Raw genomic sequence first — 23,724 nt, 5'->3', positions numbered from 1 at the left:
GATTACTCTGATTTCTCTTTACGTCCGGAGTAGGTCTGTCTGCTCGCGTGACCCGTCTCTCCCGCCAGGCTTATTCCGGTCATCGAGTCTACCAACAGGGCGGTCAATACCGGCCTGCTGAGAGGCCGAATAAGTGAGCCACGAGGAAGAGTCTGACACCATTAGTCTCATTTATACCATGATCCCTGAAAGACCACTGGCTGAGGAAATTTGAAAATCTGTGGGTCTAAAAGAGCAAGATTAGGTGCTCAGTAATGATTGTTTGTTTCTTCTTATGAAGTATTAATGGTGGGAAAAGAAGCACATGCCCAGTGATTTAAAAAAAAATAAACGCTTTAATGTTCTCTCATATTGCTGTGAGGGATTTGGCTGTTCATTAAAGGAACATTGTGCCTGGAGGTGGGCTGCTATATTAACTGCTTAGCCTAAGTGACAACAGGAGCTGTGAAAATAATTGGCCCTTGTTTCAAATGGCTTTAAATCTGTTTTTATTGTGAAGAAGTCCCATGTGTTCGGCAGCTCGTGAGGAAACAGAAAGCCCTTGTTTTAAGACTTTCAGCTTTTTCACTGCCTCAAGAGTGTTTTGTCAACAAAGTCTGCTTCTTTGAGTTTTTTTAGCAGTTGTTTTCATTGTGTCTGCTGGTAAATGGATAAGATAGAAAATCTAAAGGTAGATTTTCTACATATTTATACCTAATCATGTTGTTGCGTTCATTGATATTGGAGGTTTTAACACAGGTTGCTATAGCTGTGTACTAGCCAGACACATCCATCCATCCATCCATCCATCCATCCATCCATCCATCCATCCATCCATCCATCCATCCATCCATCCATCCATCCATCCATCCATCCATCCATCCATCCATCCATCCATCCATCCATCCATCCATCCATCCATCCATCCATCCATCCATCCATCCATCCATCCATCCATCCATCCATCCATCCATCCATCCATCCATCCATCCATCCATCCATCCATCCATCCATCCATCCATCCATCCATCCATCCATCCATCCATCCATCCATCCATCCATCCATCCATCCATCCATCCATCCATCCATCCATCCATCCATCCATCCATCCATCCATCCATCCATCCATCCATCCATCCATCCATCCATCCATCCATCCATCCATCCATCCATCCATCAGCTGAAGAGCATAAAACTAAGAGCACTTACATTGAATTCTCTCTTTTCATTTTTTCTTACTTTTTATGGTTGTGAAATGTCTGATTCTAAACTTCCTCTTAACTTATTTTTATATATTTTTATATACGATTATAGTATTTATTTGAATCAATTGTCATTTTTATATATATTTTTTATTTTTTTATTTATTAAAGTTTTTAATAATTATTTGTGCCATTTTTGTTTTGCTAATTTAATTGTAGATTCATTTCAGTTTTAGTTTAGTAAGAATTCTAGTACTTCAACTTATTTTACTTTAGTTAGCTGCCAAGGCAATATTTACAATTTTCATTAAAATTTTTCATCTAATATTTATATTTTATTCCAGCTTTATTTCAATTAACTAAAATAATTGTTTTATAGTTTTTAGTTGACAATAACACTGCATAAAAATCATGCGAGCGACAACATTTTGTAGTATTTGTCGCTTCGTCATGTTGCGTTTAGTTTGGAAACAGTGTTTGATTTATAATATATATAGTTGCAGACAACTACAATTTGCTACTTTTTTTGTCTCTTTTTTGTACTTTTTTACTTTGTCTTTTTTGTCTTGTTTGATGGAAAATAAAGGAGAGACAATTATTTTTTTTAAACAAATCAAATCAGAGTGATTTGTAAAACCACTTAAGATACTGTTTTATCAACATTTAAATCCAAAAGGCATTTGAACAACTAGTATATTTTAATATGCTTTTAAAGAACAAAGTAGACCTAAGACTTTAGATATCCCAGATATTTCTTATCAAAGGCAGTCACACTGTTTTGTGTAACTACTTTATAAAAGTCATATGCCATCTGATTCATCTTTACAGTAGAATTGAGTAACTATACTAAGGAATTTAAACATGCATGTATCTAGAAATTCGTCATTTTGAAACGTGCCTTAAAGGGATAGTTCACCCAAAAATTTAAATTCTGTAATCATTTACTCACCCTCAGGTTGTTCCAAACCTGTGTGAATTTCTTTGTTCTGTTGAACATAAAGGAAGATATTTTGAAGAGTGTCTGCATGACCTGCCACATGATTATGAAGAGGTTGTTCTAAGACAGAGGTCTCCTCTATAGGGCGTGATCTTTCACACCAGATATTAACTACAGCATTGCGATTTATCCTTTTGCCACTTGAGATATTTGTCTAGTGTTTTTGCTAATAGAGAATGGCTATAAGGCTGGGTTTTAATCTCATAATGTGGTTGACCTACATTAGCCTATATCATTTACTGTTGTTTTCACCAAGGAAAGCATCAAAGCCATAATCCACAGAGAACAGATGGAATTCCACCTGCTCCATACATTTAGTTGGGACCAATTAATAATTAAAGTAGATTACTCTCCCTGGGTATCGTTAACCACCTTAACATGGTTTTAAATTGTGAATGTGCAGTACATTTGCTGGGAGATTATATCTAAAAAGAAGGGGAAACCTAAACGATGCAGATATTTCCCAAGATGATGCTGCTAAAAGCTAGTACAAAAGTATTAGATCTGTGAAACAGAACACTTTTAATAATATTATTATTATTATCAGTGCTTTTAGTCGTTTTAGATGACCAGGCTGTTTTTGAGCATGTGCAAATGTGTGTTCCCTACTTCCCTTGGGTGAAAGGAGGCTGGGATTGTCCTAGATGAATCTCTGTGTGTATGTACTTAGCTAAGAAATTGTTTAAGGCACATGTTTCCAGCACCCAAGGCCATGATGGAGCCGGTGAACTCCACGTGGACCCGTTTCTTGAAAGTCTTCATCTCTTCAGGCCGCAGAGGCCCAATGAGATGAATTAGTGCAGTGGTTAATGCTTCAAAGGCGCATTTTAACCTGCTTGCTGACATGCCCTGGGGTGCACATCAAGCCTCTGTGGCTCTTCCTGCCCAAAGCGATCGTGCCTCTTTTGATCTGGTGTGCTGTGACGCATGGGTTTTATTTTTGGAGATTTGACGAAACTCTCTGGTAAAAATTATCCCTATTCAATTTGAGGCAACGTGAGGCACCAAACTGAATCACAAAATGCTAACCGTTTACAACTGCAATGCATTGTTATAGAAATTTTTGGCTGGTAACTATTTTTAATTTAATGGCAAATAAGCAATATCATGACTGATACTGTACATTTACACCGCCTGTTTTTGTTGTTCTCTTCTAAATCAAGTCACACAACCAGTAAAATGAAATCACATTTAACAATATAATGTACTGGCATCATTTGTTAACATTAATTAGTACATTAGCGATATACAGTAAAACTATAATATTTACAGCATTTATTCAACTTTATAGGCTGCATTTACTTGAAATACAGTAAAAACAGCAATATTGTGAAATATTTGTACATAACTGAAAATGTTATTTATTCCTGTGATGCAAAGCTGAATTTTCAGCATCATTCCTCCAGTCTCCAGTGTCACATGTTCCTTCAGAAATCATTCTGATATGATGATTTGATGCTCAAGAAACATTTCTTATTATCAATGCTGAAAACGGTTGCGCTGCTTAATATTTTTGTGGAAGTCATGATGCATTCTTGTTCAAAATCCTTTGATGAAGAGAAAGTTCAAAAGAACAGCATTTGCTCGAAATGGAAATCGTTTGTAACACTATAGATGTCTTTACTGTCACTTTTGATCAATTTGATGCATCCTTGTGGAAAAGAAGTATTAATAAAAAAAAATGTTTTACTGACCCCTAAACTTTTGAATGGTAGTCCAAGTAGAAAGAATATATTTTTCGACCGGAGTCTACCGTTAATATAACTACTGTAATCTGCTTCCAGATGCCTACTACAGCAGCTCATTAAACTGTGATGGGATGAAGTATTTTATATCAAATTATATCAAAGTTTTGTTTTGATCTCTGTAGACCAGGGGTCTCCAACCCTGCTCCTGTAGGGCTACCATCCTGCAGAGTTTAGCTCCAACCCTAATCAAACACACATGAACCAGCTGATCAAGGTGTTCATGGTATAACAGATCAGTGTGATGGAGCAGGGTTGGAGACCTCTACTGTAGACTATAGATGTGCTTCCTGATTCATGGAAATTCAGCAGTTGTCCTCCTTTTATCATTGCTCATGAAGTGTTTTGTTGTCAGCCTGTGTGTTTTGAAGGGAGCGCTGAGATCGTTGATATTGATTGGTCTAGTTTCCGGTGCTTGTTTGGAGAGACGTCGGTGTGAAATGCCTGACCGACTAAACAGCTCCGGCTGGCCGCTCTCTGCTCATTGTTCCAATTACAACAAGCATAGTTCGGGTCCCCTATGTTTTGCTTTCCGAATGTGTGTCTTTGTGTGTCCTGCCTCTGCTCCACAATGGTGCGTCCAGAATGTTGTCTTGAGGGCTTTGTTGTCCAGTGTGCTCACACGAAGACCCTGAGGCCATCCGACATGAGAATAGCCCTCTGGATGATCATGTCCCATCATTTGTTATTTTGTGTTTTCTGCGTTAGTACACACAAATTTTTTTTATTCAAAATCCTTTATTCACTGCATGTCTCGCTTCTCGAAACCTGTAGGATGAGGTTATTTAGGTGTTTGTTGATTTCAAACAGATTTGCTTTACGTTTCTCTTTCTTTTCTCCCTAGAACTGAAGCGCATTGTTCAGCTGGACCTGGACCTCAAATTCAGAAGCAACGTCAGAGACCTCTTCCAAGAGTTTAACCATTTCCCCTCTAAGGCCGTCATTGGAATTGCACGTGAAATGCAGCCAGTTTACAGGTATCTGACGCAGCTCTATTTACAGTCATTTGATTGGGTTCACTGTTCTCAAATTGATATGCTCCCTACTGATATATCTGGTGCATTCATATAAAAAAGTATGAAAAACGGGCTATGCAATATATATTGCCATATCAGCCATATATATATGGTACAATATCAGTTAAGATGTTTGTTTTAAAATGCATCCGTATTGCTTGAAATTGTATATGCTCATTTCCCCTATTTAGGCTGTATATTTAAACTTAATTTGCCATCATCGATATATTTTGTTTTAATGATAGTTTTATAATTTTATAGTTGTTAAATGTAAAGCAAATCTTCATACATGATAATGTTGGTTTTAGTGTTTTATTTTTAATTTATTTAGACAAAATAGAATTTTAATATCTGTGAAAATAATTCCAGTGTTATTTATTAATTTGTTTTTATTTTAATATTTTCAGCTTCATTTAAATTTGTATGTGCTTTTGTCATTTTTGTTAGTTAGCTTTTTTTCCCTAAAGCTTTTTTTCAAATTTAGTTTAAGTAATTTTAGTACTTCAACTTAAATTTTAACCTTGAATTTTAGTTGCCAAGGTTTTCATTGTAATATTTATATTTACTTTCAGCTTTATTTCAATATCAAAAACGAGTTTTAGTTAACAACAAGATGCATTCCTACTAAAAAGTACCATAATACCACCTTGTTTTGTATTTTACATGGTAATACCATGATAATTTGGAAGTGTACCATTGTAGTACAATGGTAAATATGATGGTGCATAATCAATCTCATGGTATTACCATCTGATACACTAGTACCCTCACTGTACCATGGTATCATCAGAGTACTATTTTGGCAATACTAGGCAAGTACTAATACTGTACATCAAACATTCAAAGGAAATAGAGGTGCAGTCTTATTTTGCATTTAAGTTTAGCAAAACTGTGACTTTGGCAGCTCTAGCACAGTCCTACTGTACAGTTTGATCAAAACAAACCCTGAAAGAGACTTTGGACAACCTGGTCTCCTGTTTCGCTTGCCAAAGAGAATGTCGAAATGGTCAATGCCGTTTGTCTTGTGGCCTGGCAAAGTCAAGCTGGACATGAAACTGGGACACATTTGGAACCGAAAAGAGGTGGAAGCCTTTTCACAGTGTTCTCCAAGAGCCATCATGTGACTAGAGCTTTCAGGAAACCGTTTCTAATAGCTCCAGTGTTTAGTCACCGAAACATGAGGAGGAAGCTCAGATTGGTGATAGGAATTCACAAAGGAGGCTGTTTTTTTTTCTTTTTTCTGGTTGCTTTCTACTTGTGTGTTTGTGTGGTTCTGTGTAGAGATGGAAAGTAGGGGCTTGTGGCCTTAAAAACCCACAGAAACCTTACAATGATGTTGTGTCTCTTTTGAAGCAGACTTCATAAATCTTTCAATCTCCTTATACAGGCGCAAATGTATTAAACAGCTTTAATTATTAGGATCTTTAACCTGAAAGGTGTCAAGACCCGCATGATTGAACATACAGGCATGTTTTATCAGATTAATGCTGATTCTGATTAATGAGCAGTTACCATAGCAGTTCACCGGATGACGTTAGATGGCGCTATAGTCACCAGCATGCCCTTGTTGAATGTGGTTTCCCTCTTCAGTTGTCCTACATTTCCATTAGATATGCCTCTCAGGGCCACAAGTCAAGCCTTTGTGTAAGAAAACAACAGCAAATTGTAGCAAGCACGTCTCTATGTTAAAGGAATAATTCACTAAAATTGAAAACCTTGCCATATTTTACTCACTCCATTGTCATTTTAGCTCTTTTTTTTTTTTTTTTCTCCTTCCTTGAAAGCATATTGACATAATTGGATTGTCATCCCAAAAAAAGCGATACAATAGCTTTGCATGAGAATAATTTCAGGGTGAGTCAAGATGATGGGGTGAACTGTTCCTTTAAGTAACAGAACTCCAAGTAAACTCCATTTAAACTCCACAGTTTTTACTGTATTTTTGATCAAATGAATTCAGACTTGGTGAGAATTAGAGACTTCTTTCAAAAATCGTACCGACCCCAAATTTTTGATAGTTGCCAGAATTTTGTATTTGACCGAACAGAATCAAGTATTTCAGAGAGCGGTATCAATTGAAGAGTGATATTGATACCCGGTGTTATAAATTCACTATTGTTTTTCCATTCCCCCATACAAGCATTTTGAAATCTAACATTTCATCATGTTTTGTCAATACATTTGTCTATTCATAATTTTGTAGAGGATCCTGAGAGTGAACTATACTTGATGTGGCAGTGATCAGGCTTTCAGCTGTGTGAGGAGCTAATATCATTTCTGGAAATGAGCCGCGCTGATGGAAAAATGTCCCCCATGAGTGTTCCTTCCTTCTCCACAACAGAGTGCAGGTTTTCCACAACAGTTCTCTGACTGCACACACAACTACTGTACGCAAACAATTGAGAAGAATGAAATATCCGTGGCACGTCAGCAGCCACCGCACTGGGGTTTGGTGATGACATCTAACACCTGTGCCAGAACAATGACCCCCATTGGCCGCTCTAATTCACCTTTGGTCTTTTCTAAGCCTTCTGCCCGGCTGGCACTGGTCTTGCGCTTTGTTAGCGGTGCTCCCTATGTTCGGGCGTCTCCTGGCACCGGTTCTTTCGGTGTTGTTGCATTACTCTTGCTGCAGCTGAGGCAGAAAGAACACACAGCAGGGCTGAAGATAGGCTTCTCTCCAGAGCGCTGTTTTTAGCTAGTGAAGAGTTATTTTAGCTAATGTGCTTTTTAGCTAATGAAGTGAGACTTCAGAAACAAATGATAGACCAGACTTTTTTTAGCATGGTGGGCGTAACTATTTTGGGGATCACTTCTGAAAGGCTTGCATTACATTTTCTTGCTCATTGGTTCAGTTGTTTTGCAGGTTGTCTCTTTGATTTTCACTTGACATGGGAGTAAGTTGGGCGTCATTTATCCAGAGCAACTTACAGCATGCCACGAACAGACAACACAAAGCATCAGGCTTTGCAAAACAATATATTTTCCTAATTAGTATTTTTGTCTTGATTTCCAGTTAAATATAAGCATACTTAAAGATACATTTATGTGAAGCGAAATATATTTAAGCTTTTTTTAAAATATAATTAATTAATTAATTAATAGAATATCTGGAATTCTTTTTTATTATTATTTTATAAAAAATAAATATATATTCATTGCTTATCGCTTAACTAATTTTGTGAAATTCATTTACCAGCATTTTTGCTTTCTTGTCCAGTAAAAACAAACGTTCTTAAAACAAGATGCATTTCTTTGAGAAGCAAAAGGTCATAAGATATTGAGAACTGGTTTTGGAAAATATATCTTGAATCGAGTTTGTTTCTTTTTTTAAAGCATACATTTCATAAAGGATTGTTAGATTTGTGCTTAAACTTAATTGAAAATATGTAGAATAAGAAAATATAATAATAATAATAATAATAATATATGATTAAATAAAATCATATCAATAATTTTAAATTATATAAAAATAACTTAACTAATAATATAATTATCATATAAATTATATCTCGTAAATTTATGAAATTAACCTTAATATCTTATTTTTCCTGTCAAATAAATGTCATTTTTTTAAGGGAGTGTATATATATATGTACACTCCCTTAAAAAAAATACATTTACTTGACAGGCAAAATAAGATATTAAGTTTTTTTTCTTTTTCTTTTTCTTTTTTTCCTGAAAAACAAGATTTTGTAAAAGAATAGTGCAAAAGCTTTTCTTAGTTTGAACATTTTGGTTGCTGCTTTCCCAGACCTTTAAAGCAATGAAACATACTTTGCAGTGCATTTGTACTCATTTTATGTACAGGATATTCAATTATAGATTTGAACATATTTGTGTTGCCTGTATGGAATGTATGAAGCAGCTGAGTGGGATGTGAAGAGGTGCCGGAGCTCAGGATCACTCGAGCCCTCATATCTCGGTTGTGAAGCCTCTCCCTTCCACCGGCCTCTGTTCCGACCGGACCAGGGCACAAAATGGAGCGTGGCAGCGTGCCAGGGGTCTGGAATCCTCGCTGAGCGCACGGCTCGGGATGAATGCAAACACCGAGCTGGGAGTTCTCTAATCGGATTCAGAGCTTCAATATGTCAACAATTACACACACTCTTTATATCCCTGTGGAACTTAAGCATAAATGATTATTTGTTTTTGAGCACTCCTGTTTATTTATTGCTTGGCTTGAAGAGTAATTTTCATCAGATCTGGATGGAGATTAGTTGTTCCGAGCAGAGAAATCTTTTGTAAACAATCCGTAAAGACTTTTGCAGGTTTTGATACTGCTGTCTTTTTTGGCTTCTTATGATTTGGTTCAAGCATCAGTGTGCAAATTTTTTTTTTTTGGTGCCGTCGATATGTGGGTTCTTTCGACCACGGAAGAGGTCTAGACATCTCTTTAATTAAAGGTGTGTGGTGGTTTTACAGCACATGCAGATTTCATGCTATGGCTGCTTATTAAATTGTGCCGTTTGCTCCTGAAAATCCCCATATCTGCTTGATTTAATTTTTGAATATTAAACTCCTGAGACTCAATAGACTGTAGAGGACTTCAAACAATCCTGTTCAGATATAAGTTACTGCACCATCATTGTCTATCTGTCTGTCGAAATGCTTTTTAATTAAATTTTCACTTAAATGTTAATCTTTAAAACATGAATCATGTATTTATATTGTTTTGATGCCTAAATTAAATTTGTAGCATGTTTTATGCAATTGTTTTGATTGAGGGAAACAAGATACATTTCTAGTTTCAACATTCTTCAAATATTCCCCTTTAAATGCAATAAGTATCCGCTGTATGCAGTGACACTTGGTTTTAGACCTTTAAAAATGGGTAAAATTCAACAATTTCAAAATGGGCCCATATTAAGATCCCCATATGGGATCGAACCATATAGGTCCTGAAAATGAAGATTACATTTCGAGTTACAGGTAACCAAACTTTGAAAAACCAATATGTATGGCATTCAGACAGGTATGTTCTGTGCAATTGTTTAAAAAAAAAAAAAAAAAAAAAAAAAACCGAGATACATTTCTAGTTTCAGTAAAAATATATACAGTGAGGGAAATAAGTATTTGAACACCCTGCTATTTTGCAAGTTCTCCCACTTAGAAATCATGGAGGGGTCTGAAATTGTCATCGTAGGTGCATGTCCACTGTGAGAGACATAATCAAAAAAAAAAAACAATCCAGAAATTACAATGTATGATTTTTTAAACTATTTATTTGTATGATACAGCTGCAAATAAGTATTTGAACACCTGAGAAAATCAATGTTAATATTTGGTACAGTAGCTTTTGTTTGCAATTACAGAGGTCAAACGTTTCCTGTAGTTTTTCACCAGGTTTGCACACACTGCAGGAGGGATTTTGGCCCACTCCTCCACACAGATCTTCTCTAGATCAGTCAGGTTTCTGGGCTGTCGCTGAGAAACACAGAGTTTGAGCTCCCTCCAAAGATTCTCTATTGGGTTTAGGTCTGGAGACTGGCTAGGCCACGCCAGAACCTTGATATGCTTCTTACAGAGCCACTCCTCGGTTATCCTGGCTGTGTGCTTCGGGTCATTGCCATGTTGGAAGACCCATCCTCGACTCATCTTCAATGCTCTAACTGAGGGAAGGAGGTTGTTCCCCAAAATCTCGCAATACATGGCCCCGGTCATCCTCTCCTTAATACAGTGCAGTCGCCCTGTCCCATGTGCAGAAAAACACCCCCAAAGCATGCTACCACCCCCATGCTTCACAGTAGGGATGGTGTTCTTGGGATGGTACTCATCATTCTTCTTCCTCCAAACACGTTTAGTGGAATTATGACCAAAAAGTTCTATTTCGGTCTCATCTGACCACATGACTTTCTCCCATGACTCCTCTGGATCATCCAAATGGTCATTGGCAAACTTAAGACGGGCCTTGACATGTGCTGGTTTAAGCAGGGGAACCTTCCGTGCCATGCATGATTTCAAACCATGAAGTCTTAGTGTATTACCAACAGTAACCTTGGAAACGGTGGTCCCAGCTCTTTTCAGGTCATTGACCAGCTCCTCCCATGTAGTTCTGGGCTGATTTCTCACCTTTCTTAGGATCATTGAGACCCCACGAGGTGACATCTTGCATGGAGCCCCAGTCCGAGGGAGATTGACAGTCATGTTTAGCTTCTTCCATTTTCTAATGATTGCTCCAACAGTGGACCTTTTTTCACCAAGCTGCTGGAGGTGTACAATTTTGTCTCTAGTGTCTTTTGGACAGCTCTTTGGTCTTGGCCATGTTAGTAGTTGGATTCTTACTGATTGTATGGGGTGGACAGGTGTCTTTATGCAGCTAACGACCTCAAACAGGTGCATCTAATTTAGGATAATAAATAGAGTGGAGGTGGACATTTTAAAGGCAGACTAACAGGTCTTTGAGGGTCAGAATTCTAGCTGATAGACAGGTGTTCAAATACTTATTTGCAGCTGTATCATACAAAAAAATAGTTAAAAAATCATATATTGTGATTTCTGGATTTTTTTATTTTTTTTTATTTTATGTCTCTCACAGTGGACATGCACCTACGATGACAATTTCAGACCCCTCCATGATTTCCAAGTGGGAGAACTTGCAAAATAGCAGGGTGTTCAAATACTTATTTTCCTCACTGTATACATTCATAACATTTAATATTTTGGCTTTCTTCAGATAAAAATAACAATCATAAATTTGAGACAGGGAAGTTACTTTTTTTTCTTCCTTTCTTTATTTTAATTGTGTAAAAGTGGTGGGCACATGTCCTGTCAGAAGGGTTTGTGATGTCCATTGTGTTCTGTCTAGTCTGACAGTGTTCTTTTTGGACTTGACGCCGTCACAGAAGCTTTTTTTTTTTTTTTTTTTTTGTGTTCTCTGTTCTTTTGCTGTGTGTCTGGAAGAAGCCCCTGGTGTTTTGTTGATGGGCACTTGTCTAGCATCTATCGTTGAAAGAGTGTTCTTGTGTCATTTTCTCTGCTGTGAGTTGTGAAGGGCCTGCCTGCTGTCCGCATTAATTACAGCAGCAGCGAGTCTTGTCTTCACACAACCATTTAAGGTGCTGTCAGTCTGTGTTACTTTACACGTTCAGTCAAACACACATAAACATCTCGGCTACATAGCCTATATTTACGTCTTCCCAACCACCTTGACCTAAAGATGTTTTTTTTCCAGCAAAGAATGGAAGCATCAGACTGAAGAATTTTGCAATGTTTGCTGGAGCTCAAAACAAATCTGCTCCAGCTGGACATTGTTTGTCATTAATCTCAGCATGTGCAGATTTGGCAGCCCGGTCAGACTTGTCCGTGTGCTCACGAGATAACTTGAATTCCTGCTTGTCTGATGAAGGGTTCCCTGAAATGTCTAAACAATATGTTTTGAATATGGTCACAATCATTATATTGCATTACTGCTGTTGTTGGACATTGTTAGTTGACAAAGTAAACTAGAGAGAGTGTAAAAAAAAAAAAAAAAAAAAGTGCATAGTTGTATAGTTGAAGAAACTTTGCATAGTTCATGCATAGAAACCTAAAGAACCCCTGTGGTGAAAATCAAGCTTTTAATGTTGTTTATATGTCTATGTTAGTGTTTTTAAAATGCTCTAAGTCAACACCATTGCATATTCATGAATCTGTGTATACTAAATGAGGCAAGGGTTTAGAGTTACATTCAAGCTATTTTAAGTCATGAAGACTTTTTTTTTTTCACAGAAAATTATTTTGGTGAGTTTTAAGGATTAATATTATTGACTAAATTTGCATGCTAATATGCATTAAACTGGGCTGGTGTTTTCATTGTTAGTTTGTGGTCTTTTTTCAAACCTACTGATCAGAAGCTTTATTTTTCCGGTATCAGTATTGTGATGACGTAAGGACATTCATTGAAGCTGTACCATTTGTTAAAATGTTATATCGTTCCAGTTTTTTCAGTTGTGATGCCAGGCTTTTTTCTTTCAGGACAGGAAGTGATTGCAGAAACAGTCAGGCCTTGTGGTAGTGCTGACAGGACTCCAGTCTATACAAACAGATTTCTATCAGGTCTCCCGTGTAACCAGAGGGCTTTGTCTAGCCTCAGGGTCTGCAAATTAAGACCCGCGTCCAGTCCGTAAACACTCCGGCTCCGGATCTTCGTCACCACATCTGTTCCCATCCTGCTCTCACTTACTGTATTTGGCATCACGTCATTACCGCCTCATGTGTTTTTTTTTTTTTCTCTTTTGCTCTCTCTCTGTTCTTTCTCTGCTCTGAGCTGGAAGGAAGTCACTCTTGCTTTCTGAACCAGTTGTCCCGACATAAACATTATGTCAGGACTTTTGTGTTTGGATTTGGACTGAGACGTTGCAGAGTAGCTGGTACTGTGCTGGTACATACGCTAGTGAACATTTCTAGTCAATTTCATAAAGAAAAACCGCAAGTGAGATTTGAAAGTAGAAAGTCTGAAATAGTATAAGGATTGTTCATGTTAACTAATGTAGTTGACAAATGAAACCTTATTGTAAAGTGTTACCGAAATGTCCTCTGACCACAGTTTAGAAATCTCTCATTTTTTTGTTTCATGCCTTGATTTAAATAGAATTTTATGCCAGAACTCATGCAGGTTTTCGCAAGGATTCATTTCCCCTGTTTTTCCTCCATCAGGCTCGAATCTTTCCTGTCTGTCTTGCTTCGCTCTCTTCCCCCAATCATTCTTTTCCTCCGTCCCAGTTAGTTCCTGACTTCTAGAGCAGAGCGTTGATGGATGGGGCTTCCCGTGGCCTCGTTCAGCGGCCGCCGTTGGCACTGAAATGCTCATCTTTGATGACGCATTAAAATTCAGCTGGCTTCTCAGAGTGCCGTGTTTAATATTTCACAAACTTGTTGCATAAGATCCCTATTCCTGATTCTGTTCACATACTCTTATCTTTACTTACCACACTGATTTTATAGTAATAGCATTTTTGATATTTTGTTGTTGTTGTTTTGTTGGTACTCTGATTTAGGGCTGCACAATATTGAAGAAAAATGCGATAACTCATTAAATAATGCGATACGATAATGCTTAAAGTGTGTAGAATAAACTTGAATTATCTTTTTAGCTTATCTTATACGTGTTTCAGATTCCTTTTTTGACAAGAAAACATCTGAAAGTGAACATCAGTGTTTTACTGTAGTGTTATTTTAATATCAGTGTAAACCACGTGGTTTAGGGGTTCAGGTAGGTCTACATTAGGTTTATTTACCAACTGAACGTGAATAATCAAATGTAAAAAAAAAAACACTGCTTAGTTTTCACTGTATGAATTAAATATATACTGATTCTTATTAAAGCTACAAAAGTTATTCAGCCAAGAGCAGTGAGTGATTTTTCTCTTTGTCTTTTGTTCGTGACCCAGATTATTGCATGCTGTTGCGATATGCATATCGCGATATATACATTTGCGATAATTTCAAAATATTGTGCAGCCCTGATTTCTTGAGATGTGCATTGTTATGAAAAGGATGAGTACGCATTGAACGTATTAAGTGTATGTCTTTTAAGGAATAGTTCATTATTGAATTTGAGTGCAGAATCACTGTCATGCTCATGGTGACACTGCTAGAATTCCTGCTACTTTTGCTATATCATAAATCACATTAGATCAGATAACAATATTCAGCTTTGAACTTTAGCCAAAGGCTTTGTCGAGATTAAAAGTACCACGCTGCATTTCAGTGGTCAGCAGGCGGTAAACTTTTCATCTTTGGTCCAGGTTCCCAGAGGGTATCCTCATCCCTTTGGTGCTATTGTTTGAATGTGTCTATGTCCATATATCCGTGTCACTACTAGTTCTTTTCCAAACCCCTAGTGAACTCGCTTATAATGCAACATCCTAATATTTACAGGCATTTGTTAGCAGCCTATTTGGGACATTCGACATGGGAAGTGTCTGCCACGTAACAGAGTTTGGCGTTAACATGTTGCTAAACTAACAATACAACAATCTAATAAGCATAGAATGAAAGTGTGTGTGTGTGTGTGTGTGTGTGTGTGTGTGTGTGTGTGTGTGTGTGTGTGTGTGTGTATGTAAAAGTGTGTGTATGTAAAAGTGTGTGTATGCATATACACACATTATATAATATTGATATTATATATATATATATATATACGGAACTAAAACTTAACGGATAATGTTCTGGCAGAAAATAACCAGTATCTTATTTGTTTTTCCTACAGATTTTCTTCTTACAGTGTTCATTAGGCATTATGAGAAAACTGTGAATGAGGAATGACAGCATTGTTTTTGTTTCTGAACTTGTTTTTTTTTTGGCACACAGAGATTTCTGTTCTTGTAAAACACAAAGAGCTCGGCACAGAATGTTCTTTCATTTTTTTGAGAGCCGCTGTTTGACATATTTCAAGTGGGGGTTTGGCTGCCTCTGCTTGAGACAAATGGCAGATCATTTCCAGTGGCAGGTGCAGTGCAAACGATTGAGAAAGAATGACAGAAAACTGAGTTATCTTCAACTTTTTTGGTGAATAAAGCTTCCTCCTCTTCTCTGTCACACCAGGTGCCTTAATCGGGTGGTAATTTTCATTTCTCTCCCATTTTTAAGTCTCCTCTGGTTTTTCACACAGGTTCTAATGTCCCAAAAAGCAAATACATTAGCATTTAATTTGTTTTTAATAAAGAAGAAAGCTCTTAAATACAACTAACTGCAGTTTACTGTTGTGTCAATTGAGTGGCTCTTGTACACACAAGCCACATGGTGTTTTTCGCTGCAGTAGCTTTCACAATATATTAATTTTCATAATCTTTAATCAATACTTTTTTTTTTTTGGAGTTCTGACATGAGAAATGGATTGTGTATAAGTGCATAATGCTGTCTTTTCCAAGAATGAAACCATTTGAAGGAAATGTTTATTTCATGTGTAAAAGCCCATTGGGCCTATTAGCCTGTAAGAGGCAGTGGAAATGATTACCTCGTTAGTGGTGTTTCTTAAGGCTGGCTTCACTGTTTGCTCGTACTTACAGGATTTGAACATTAAACATTCATTCATATCCACATCCACCCAGAACGTCCTAGCAAATGCCTAGCAATTTCTTTTTAAAACCTTGATTCAGTAAAACAGACTGAAGGTCATGAATATTTCCAATGCTTTTTGTATTGTGAAATGATTAGGAAAATGACATTTTAAACAATTTTGGAATATAATCTTATATATTTTTTGTCAATTATTTAAAGATTTTCCTTTAAGATATAATGTTATATAATATTATATAATATTATGTTAGATGAAATAATATAATTTGTATAAAAAATAATAAAATGTTCTTTTAAAAATATTATTATAGGCCTATTATATTATAGATTTTAATCTGTCATTAACCACATAATAATAATATAAATATATAATCTTTTTTTATAAATATTTATAAAGTACATTTATTATATTATATATTATATGTACGTTTAACAGCATTCTGTGGTGGAAATGACTGATGAAGATGGCTGTATTTTAACAATAAATTAGTTGTATTTTCCGATGCTAATTTCAGAGGTAGCATTTCATGTATCCTTAATACATTCTATTAAATAATATTTTCCCGCTTTTAGTTGAAAAAATAGCCACCATGGTTTGCTTTAGATCCAGTTTTTAATGGTGATGAATTCTTCTAGATTTGTGCTGCAGAGCACGTACATCCTCTCAGACAGACAAATAGGTCTTGCCACTCATAAAGAAGATAGTAAAACTAGACATGAAATGTGGAAGTGCCATCTGACATTCCACTGGAGTTTATGAAGGAGGCCGTTAAACAGCAGGGAAAAGTTGTTTGTGTTAAAATGTCGATGCTGAGCTGAAGAGATGACAGGAAGTTGACATTCTGCTTTCTCAACCCACAAGGTGACACCCGCTGTTTTCGCCTCTGACTTCACAAATTCCATTTAAAGACTTGATAATGCGGCTATAATTGGGATGTTTCTGAAGCTTCGCTCATTAGGGACGGCCCAGGCACGCACAGATCCTGACCCAGAGTGCTTTAGTCATGCCCTTAGATTTAGCGTGCAGCATTTTTTTTTTTTTTTTCTTGTCATAAATATTTAATTCTTTAAAAACTCACAGAAAGTGGTCAAAATATTCTGTATTTAAGTGCTGGAATTAAAGGAATAGAGATGCACAGAAGTGTCACTGTTTCCAGTGCTTGGACTGAGGATGCATTAATCTTTATCTAAGGAATAGGTCACCCCAAAAGGATAACTCTCAAATCTCATTTGGCTTTGTTATAACTTATTATTTGATTTAACTTTAAAGCATGCATTCATACATTTATATTTGTTTTTTATTTATAGAATAGCTTTAAAAAATACAAACAATGTATTAGTTTATATTATCATTAACGAAATTATCAGAATAATTGTTAGTTGCAGCTCTATACTTTTATGGTGCTTTTGTCCATATTGGTAGTGATGGGAGAAACAAAGCTTTTCGAAACTTTAAATCAATTAAACCAATTACTTTACAAAATAATTAGTTGTTTTGAAGCTATGGAAACGCAATACGCTGCTAAAAAACACGACTTTTTTAAAAACTTTAGATAGGTTGCCTTAATAGATTTTTTTTTTTTTTTTTTCTTCATGACTTTATTGTGTTATCCTTGACAAAGAAGTTTTGCTATTTTAATTGCTTACAAAATATCAATACAAGAAAAAGTTATACCGATTTGGAACAGCATCAGTAATGACCAAATTTTTCATTTGTTGGTCAATTTTTTTTGCTTTAAAGCGTATACTTTGTATCTTTACAACCAAATTCTTTTAATCGTGACTATGTTGGCTGCATTTTAAAAATAAAACATGCAGGGCAGGCCTTTAAACACTTGAACTTGTCTTAGAGGAACAGGAATCTCACAGAACTCTCCCAGCAGCATCAAAACTTCAGAATTGACCCTGAGTTAGTGTTCTTGTTCTTGTTTACCTGTGCTCCTGTTGACTCTAGCAAGCCTTCTCTGTGTAGTGCTCCCACTAAATTGGAGTCTCTGTGAGAAAGATAAAAGCTTTAAGTTTGTGTCATCCTGTCTGGTTCTGTTCTCCTGCTGTCAAATGAACTGTCCAGGAGCAGCAGCTTCAGAAATCTCTTTGTTGTTTCCTACCCAGCTTGGGCTTTTTAGAGCAAGAGAGACTCTATGAACTTCAGGAGAAGCTCTGAGGAATTCCCTGCAGGGGGCATTGACTTGATGGATCAAAGCTACTTTGAATAAGCATAGATTTAGCACTCCACAGTCTTCGGTGTGAGCAGTGCACGGTGTTGGACTTTCACCAGCCCTCATGCTTCATCACCGCAAATTCCCAGTTCAAAAAACTTTTAAAAAAACATGCTAGGATTTTCCACATGCCACAGCCCATAAGTTGAGTTCGCCTCAAGCTTATAGCCTTGGGTCAATCTCACATCAAAGTCTCAGATTTAATTTTTCACTTACCAACTTACCACTTACCATATTTTGAAGTTATAATGATTTAGCCATTCTATGCCGTTTTTAAGTACTTGTTTAGGCAGAACTGTGGGTTCTGGTTATCTTTTGTAGAGCAGCTCTCTGTTGTTTTAGACCTTGATGCTTGTTTTTACTTATCTATGATTTATGCATCCTACACCTGAAATATCGTTCTTCTGCTATTTTCGGTGCACCTTTTTTATCTTTTTTAGCTTCACTTTTCTTCAGTGATGTCTCTACTCCCTGAAACAGCACTACTTTCACCTAGTTCTTGAGATAAAAACAGCTTTATTTGCAAAAATACCTGTGCAGTGTCATAATTTTCCCCATTTTATGGGTTTGTTCACATCTGTAAACCTAGGTACGATACTAAAGCTATAATTCTTTTCTTTTAATCTTTTTTCGTCTGTCTTCTCTTGTGTGTTGTAGGCACACTTTCTGGCAGTACCGCAAAGAGAATCCCAAGTCCCATGTAGGCGACCCTCCACCAGACGGTCTGCCCGGCTTCAACAGCGGCGTAATGCTTCTGAACCTCGAAGCCATGCGTCGCTCGACCTTATATAACCAGCTTCTGGAGCCCGGGCGGATTGCCCAGCTGGCTGAGAAATACCACTTCCGAGGGCATCTGGGCGATCAGGATTTCTTCACCATGATCGGGATGGAGCACAGGGAACTGTTTTACCCACTTCCATGTGGCTGGAACCGACAGCTTTGCACTTGGTGGAGGGAACATGGGTACGGTGATGTCTTCCAGCTGTACTATCACTGCGATGGCCCGGTGCACATCTACCACGGCAATTGCAACACTCCTATACCTGACGATTGAGGGTTTTCGAATGCTAACTTTTTGATTAAACTCTGGGTTTGTTTGCACATCTTGAACAAACTTTAAATCAAGTGGACCGAGGCAGAAGTGACTCGTTGTTAGAGGTGCTAATAGGGTAGCATTCCCATGCCTACCACATTTACACTATATACTCCAGCCATTACCACATTATTCATTCATTTAACACGCTTGAGGCTGTTGATGCCTTTCCAAAAGTTGCTGAAAGAGATGGTTTAAATACTGGTTCTTTTTCTCCTTTTAAATGATTCAGTACAGCTTTGACTCACTCTCAGTAGTCTCCTCATGCAGGTGTCTCATCGAAATGCTCTTAGACAGCAGGTTGGGAAGGAGCCAATCAGAGCGCACTTTTCCTTACCTCAGTGCCTCTCTGTATTATTTACAGGTACAGGTGCACTCTTGCAGTCACATTAAGGTACCACTTATGTCCGTAAAGCACTTTAACTGTTTTTAACCTCTCTCTTAACTTTAATTCTGTGCGATACATTCCCATTTTATGCCACATACTCCACTCCATTTCTCGGTTTTTATGCAGCGATGATGAGAAAAGATGGGGAGAAAAGTGTGTTGACCCACTTTCCTGAGATTTTTGCGTGTGTGAGCGCTGACTTTGGAAATCTGTTTTCTCTGTGATGTGCAACTGTTCGCCTTAGAAACCCAAGATACACTGCCTGGCCAAAACAAATCACTGTTTGGATTTAAATAGGCAAATGTTTAAGAGTCTATGATTGGATCATTATTGCAGTTATTATTATGTTTCTAGCATGTTATATATTTGGAAAAGGTTTACAGAGTGCTTGACTCTTGCATTGCCAATACAAGATCTTGACCAAAAATCAATGCACCTCTTGATGGAAATGACATCACAACAACTCTTGATTTCCATAGATTTTTGGTCAAGAGCTTGTATTGGCAATGCAAGAGTCAAGAGTCTGTAAAGTTTCCTCCAGCACATACCAAAGACTTTCAATGAATTTAAGGTCTGGCCGTGGAGGTGCCAATTCATGTGTGAAAATGATTCTTCATGCTCCCTCCCAACCATTCTTTCACAGTTTGAGCCTGATGAACCTATCCTGGAATATGGCCATGATGTGTCTTCCTACATGATTGTTTAAGAACTGAAAAGCTACACACTCCATCAATAAGAACTGTTTCCAAACATATAACATGCTAGAAACATAATCACTGCAATAATGATCCAATCATAGACTCTTAAGCATTTGCCTATTTAAATCCAAACAGTGACTTTTTTTTTGGCCGGGCAGTGTAGCATCTAGAACATCTGATCGTTGGTCTCATCAGGAAAACATTTTTGCCGAGGTGCTCTAATCCGCCTGTGAAATGTGGAAGTGGGATTTGCTGGAGTATTCCAAAGGGAACAGCCTCTGCCCTGAGGGAGATATGCACTAGATTTCGAGGACAGAGCACTAGCTGTTGTGGTTGACTGGCATTTATTGAGCAATGTTGCTGTTGGCAAAGCTCTGCACAGAATTGTGTGAAATGCGCGTCATAATCTCCGTAAAGTCAAATCAACAGGCCGGAGAGAAAGAACTTAGAAATGACTCCTCACATGTGTTGCCAGGCAGCCATGAGATCCCACTTCAAGCTCTTCTGTGTTAATAATTGAATTTTGTGAAGTTAAGGACTGCGTGTTTTGGGATTTTCAGTTAATTTGTTTTTTGTTTTGGTGGGAGTGCAGTCATGTTTTGTCTAGCCATTTCTGTTATAGAGACCTACTTTTGCCTGATCAAGTTAAAAGCAAAATGTTTAACTTATTAACCTTTAATCTGCTGGTCTCAGCAAAGTTTCCAATCACATGAAGTATTCTGACCTTTTGTCCTTGTTTTATTTCTTATGCGTTACATTGGGTCTCATTCATGAAAGATGAGCAGAGCATATTTCTGTGTAAATCCTATTTTGTACATTATCATTAAAAGGTTTTGGGTCGGAAAGATTTTTTATGTTTTTGAAAGAAGTCTCTTATGATCACCAATGCCAAAAGCAGTAATATTGTAAAATAATATTACAATTTGATAAACTTTTTAATATCATTTAAAATGTAATTTATTCCTGTGATCATTACTCTAGTCTTCAGTGTTACATGATCCTTCAGAAACCATTCTAATATGCTGATTTGCAGCTAAATAATCATTTTTTCATCATAATTTGTTGAAAACAGCTGTGCTGCTTAATATCTTTTGTGGAAACCATATTTTTTTCATTCAGGATTATTTGATTAACAGAAAACGAACAAAAGAACAGCATTTATTTGAAATTCTCTTTTGTAACATTATAAATGTATTTACTGACACTTTTGATAAATTTAATGCATCCTTGCTGAATAAAAGTAGTAATTTCTTTCAACAAAAAAAATCTTAATGACCGCAAACTTTTGAACGGTAGGGTAAATAGGCAAAAAGGCTAGTCACAATTTGTTTTATGAACAATTTACACAAAATTGGTTTACATTTATCATATGCGTGTGTGTGTGTGTGTGTGTGTGTGTGTGTGTGTGTTTACCTTGTTTTTTGTGAACAAATCTTTTTCAAAGGAACCACTCAGGGAAGATTAATTGAGCAAAAAAAGTTCTTAGTATGAGGAAAATTTAATACAACTTCCACAAACCAGAATTATATATATATAAAAAAAAAATCTTAAAGGGGTCATATAATGCCATTTTTGTACAAGCTAATATGATTCTTTAGGGTCTAAATTAAAAGTTTGTAATATACTTTAATTAAAAATTCTCATTAGTATTGTAAGAAAACACTCATTTTACCTGGTCAAAAACAGCTCTGTTTTCAGCACGCCGTTTAAGTGCATGCGTCTTTAAATGATAATGAGCTTTGCTCACCCCGCCCCTCTGTTCTGTGCGTACACCGTTTTTAATAATAACACAATAACCATAACGCGTTGTTCATTATAAACGTGGGATTATGAATTATATTGAGAACGTTGTACATAGAAAACATGCCGTAATGTACCCTGAGTGTAAACCTTAGCCGCATTCATCCTGAAGCGTGCTAGCGATTTGCAAATATTAATATAAATATTAATATAAAGGTTAATAAAACGCTACACTCACTTCTTCTGGAGGTGCAGCAGGAACACGAATAGTTGGTACCGATCCTTTTTTCAGGAGCAGCGTCTTAGCAAAACCAGCTTTATACCGACCCTCGTTTGTAAAGCAGTCTTGGTGTGTGAAATGATTCACGCAAACATGAAAGCATTGACGTTGATCGTGGGGAATATTCCCTTCGAAAACAAACTCAGCCACTGCGTCTTCAGCTGTTCGGATTTAGGAACATCAAAATGACTGCTGTGTTCGTTATTACACCCAAGAACAGAACACCACAATCACAGACGCTATTCTGCTCATAGACAGTGCTCCAGCGTATGCGTATCAACAATGACGCGCGGGCTATGATTGACAGCTCGCTCACGAGCGAGGGCGGGTCTGTGTTGAAACGCTGCTGTCAATCAACAATCGTGGGAGGGGCGTCGATTTTGTGACGTCACAAAATCGAACGGCTTGATTTGAGATGGGGGAAAACATATAAGATTAAAAAAAAAAAAACACTGGATGGATTTTTATCATTTTATGATGGTTGTGTACAGGCACTGCCAACACACATTTCAGTACAATCAACTTGTAAAAGTGCATGTACCATTATATGACCCCTTTAATATAACCACCTGTTTGTCCTTTAATTTTGAGTATTGAATGTAAAACACTCACTTGTTGTGTTATGTATGTCATGGAAATTGCATATTGCTAATGAACAAAATTCTAGAAGTGAAGTAGCACCAAAATTTTAATATATCTAATATATCGTTCTCTTAATTCAAATGTATTGTTGGTCCGAATAAAATTTCCTGGTATTTCCTAAGTTTCTTGTACATTTTTCTTCCTTATGCATTAAAAATGAGCAGTGTTTTTGCATGTTGTAGTGTGGCTATATCAGTATGAATTTGAAGTGGAGCTCTCACAATCATTAGATAACTCTCCAGTTGAATACCCAAGGATGGGTTTCTGTAATTTCATCAAGCATCCTTATGTGTTGTGCGGAGGCCTGTGTCCTTTATCCCAGTTTCAACTTGTTCCAATTTTCACAACATTGTCTGAGCTGGCAGTGTTTTGCAGTATTGGTGTCCAGGAAAGCGGCGATGTGACCTAAATGCTGTCACCTAACAACACAAATGATCATCCTGTTCACCAGCTGCTTCTGAGAATCTTCTTTTGCCCTCCTGCTTTAAGTGCCCTCGTGTTGTTTATTGTAGACCTATATGTACATGTTTTATGTATAAAGCATCACAGAATGGCAGTCTAGAAGGATCTTAAGCAGTTTATATCAACTTCATTAAGATTAACAGCAAAATTAAGGGGTTATCTCCTGACCTGTCAGAGTACTTGTTTTCCGGTCATTTATGGGATGTTGAACTCATTTGCAATCTGAGGGCGGAGCGGTTTACACGACAAAACGATGCTGTT

The 23,724-nt window shown here is 37.0% G+C and overlaps 1 protein-coding gene across 1 annotated transcript in view; it reads left to right on the top strand.

The window, feature by feature from the left end:
• Nucleotides 1–21,868, top strand: part of xxylt1 (xyloside xylosyltransferase 1) — a 34,369-nt gene extending 12,501 nt beyond the window's left edge. The window contains exons 4-5 of the mRNA XM_084394699.1: nt 4,769–4,901; nt 18,818–21,868. Of these exons, the coding sequence (XP_084250825.1) occupies nt 4,769–4,901; nt 18,818–19,214 (530 nt within the window). The 3' untranslated portion in view covers nt 19,215–21,868. The remainder of the gene's footprint in view (nt 1–4,768; nt 4,902–18,817) is intronic.
• Nucleotides 21,869–23,724: the final 1,856 nt, after the last annotated feature.

This window comes from Rutilus rutilus (assembly GCF_951802725.1).
Source record: "Rutilus rutilus genome assembly, chromosome: 22".
Classification (NCBI taxonomy): Eukaryota; Metazoa; Chordata; class Actinopteri; order Cypriniformes; family Leuciscidae; genus Rutilus; species Rutilus rutilus.
This window is presented reverse-complemented; position numbering and strand designations above follow the sequence as displayed.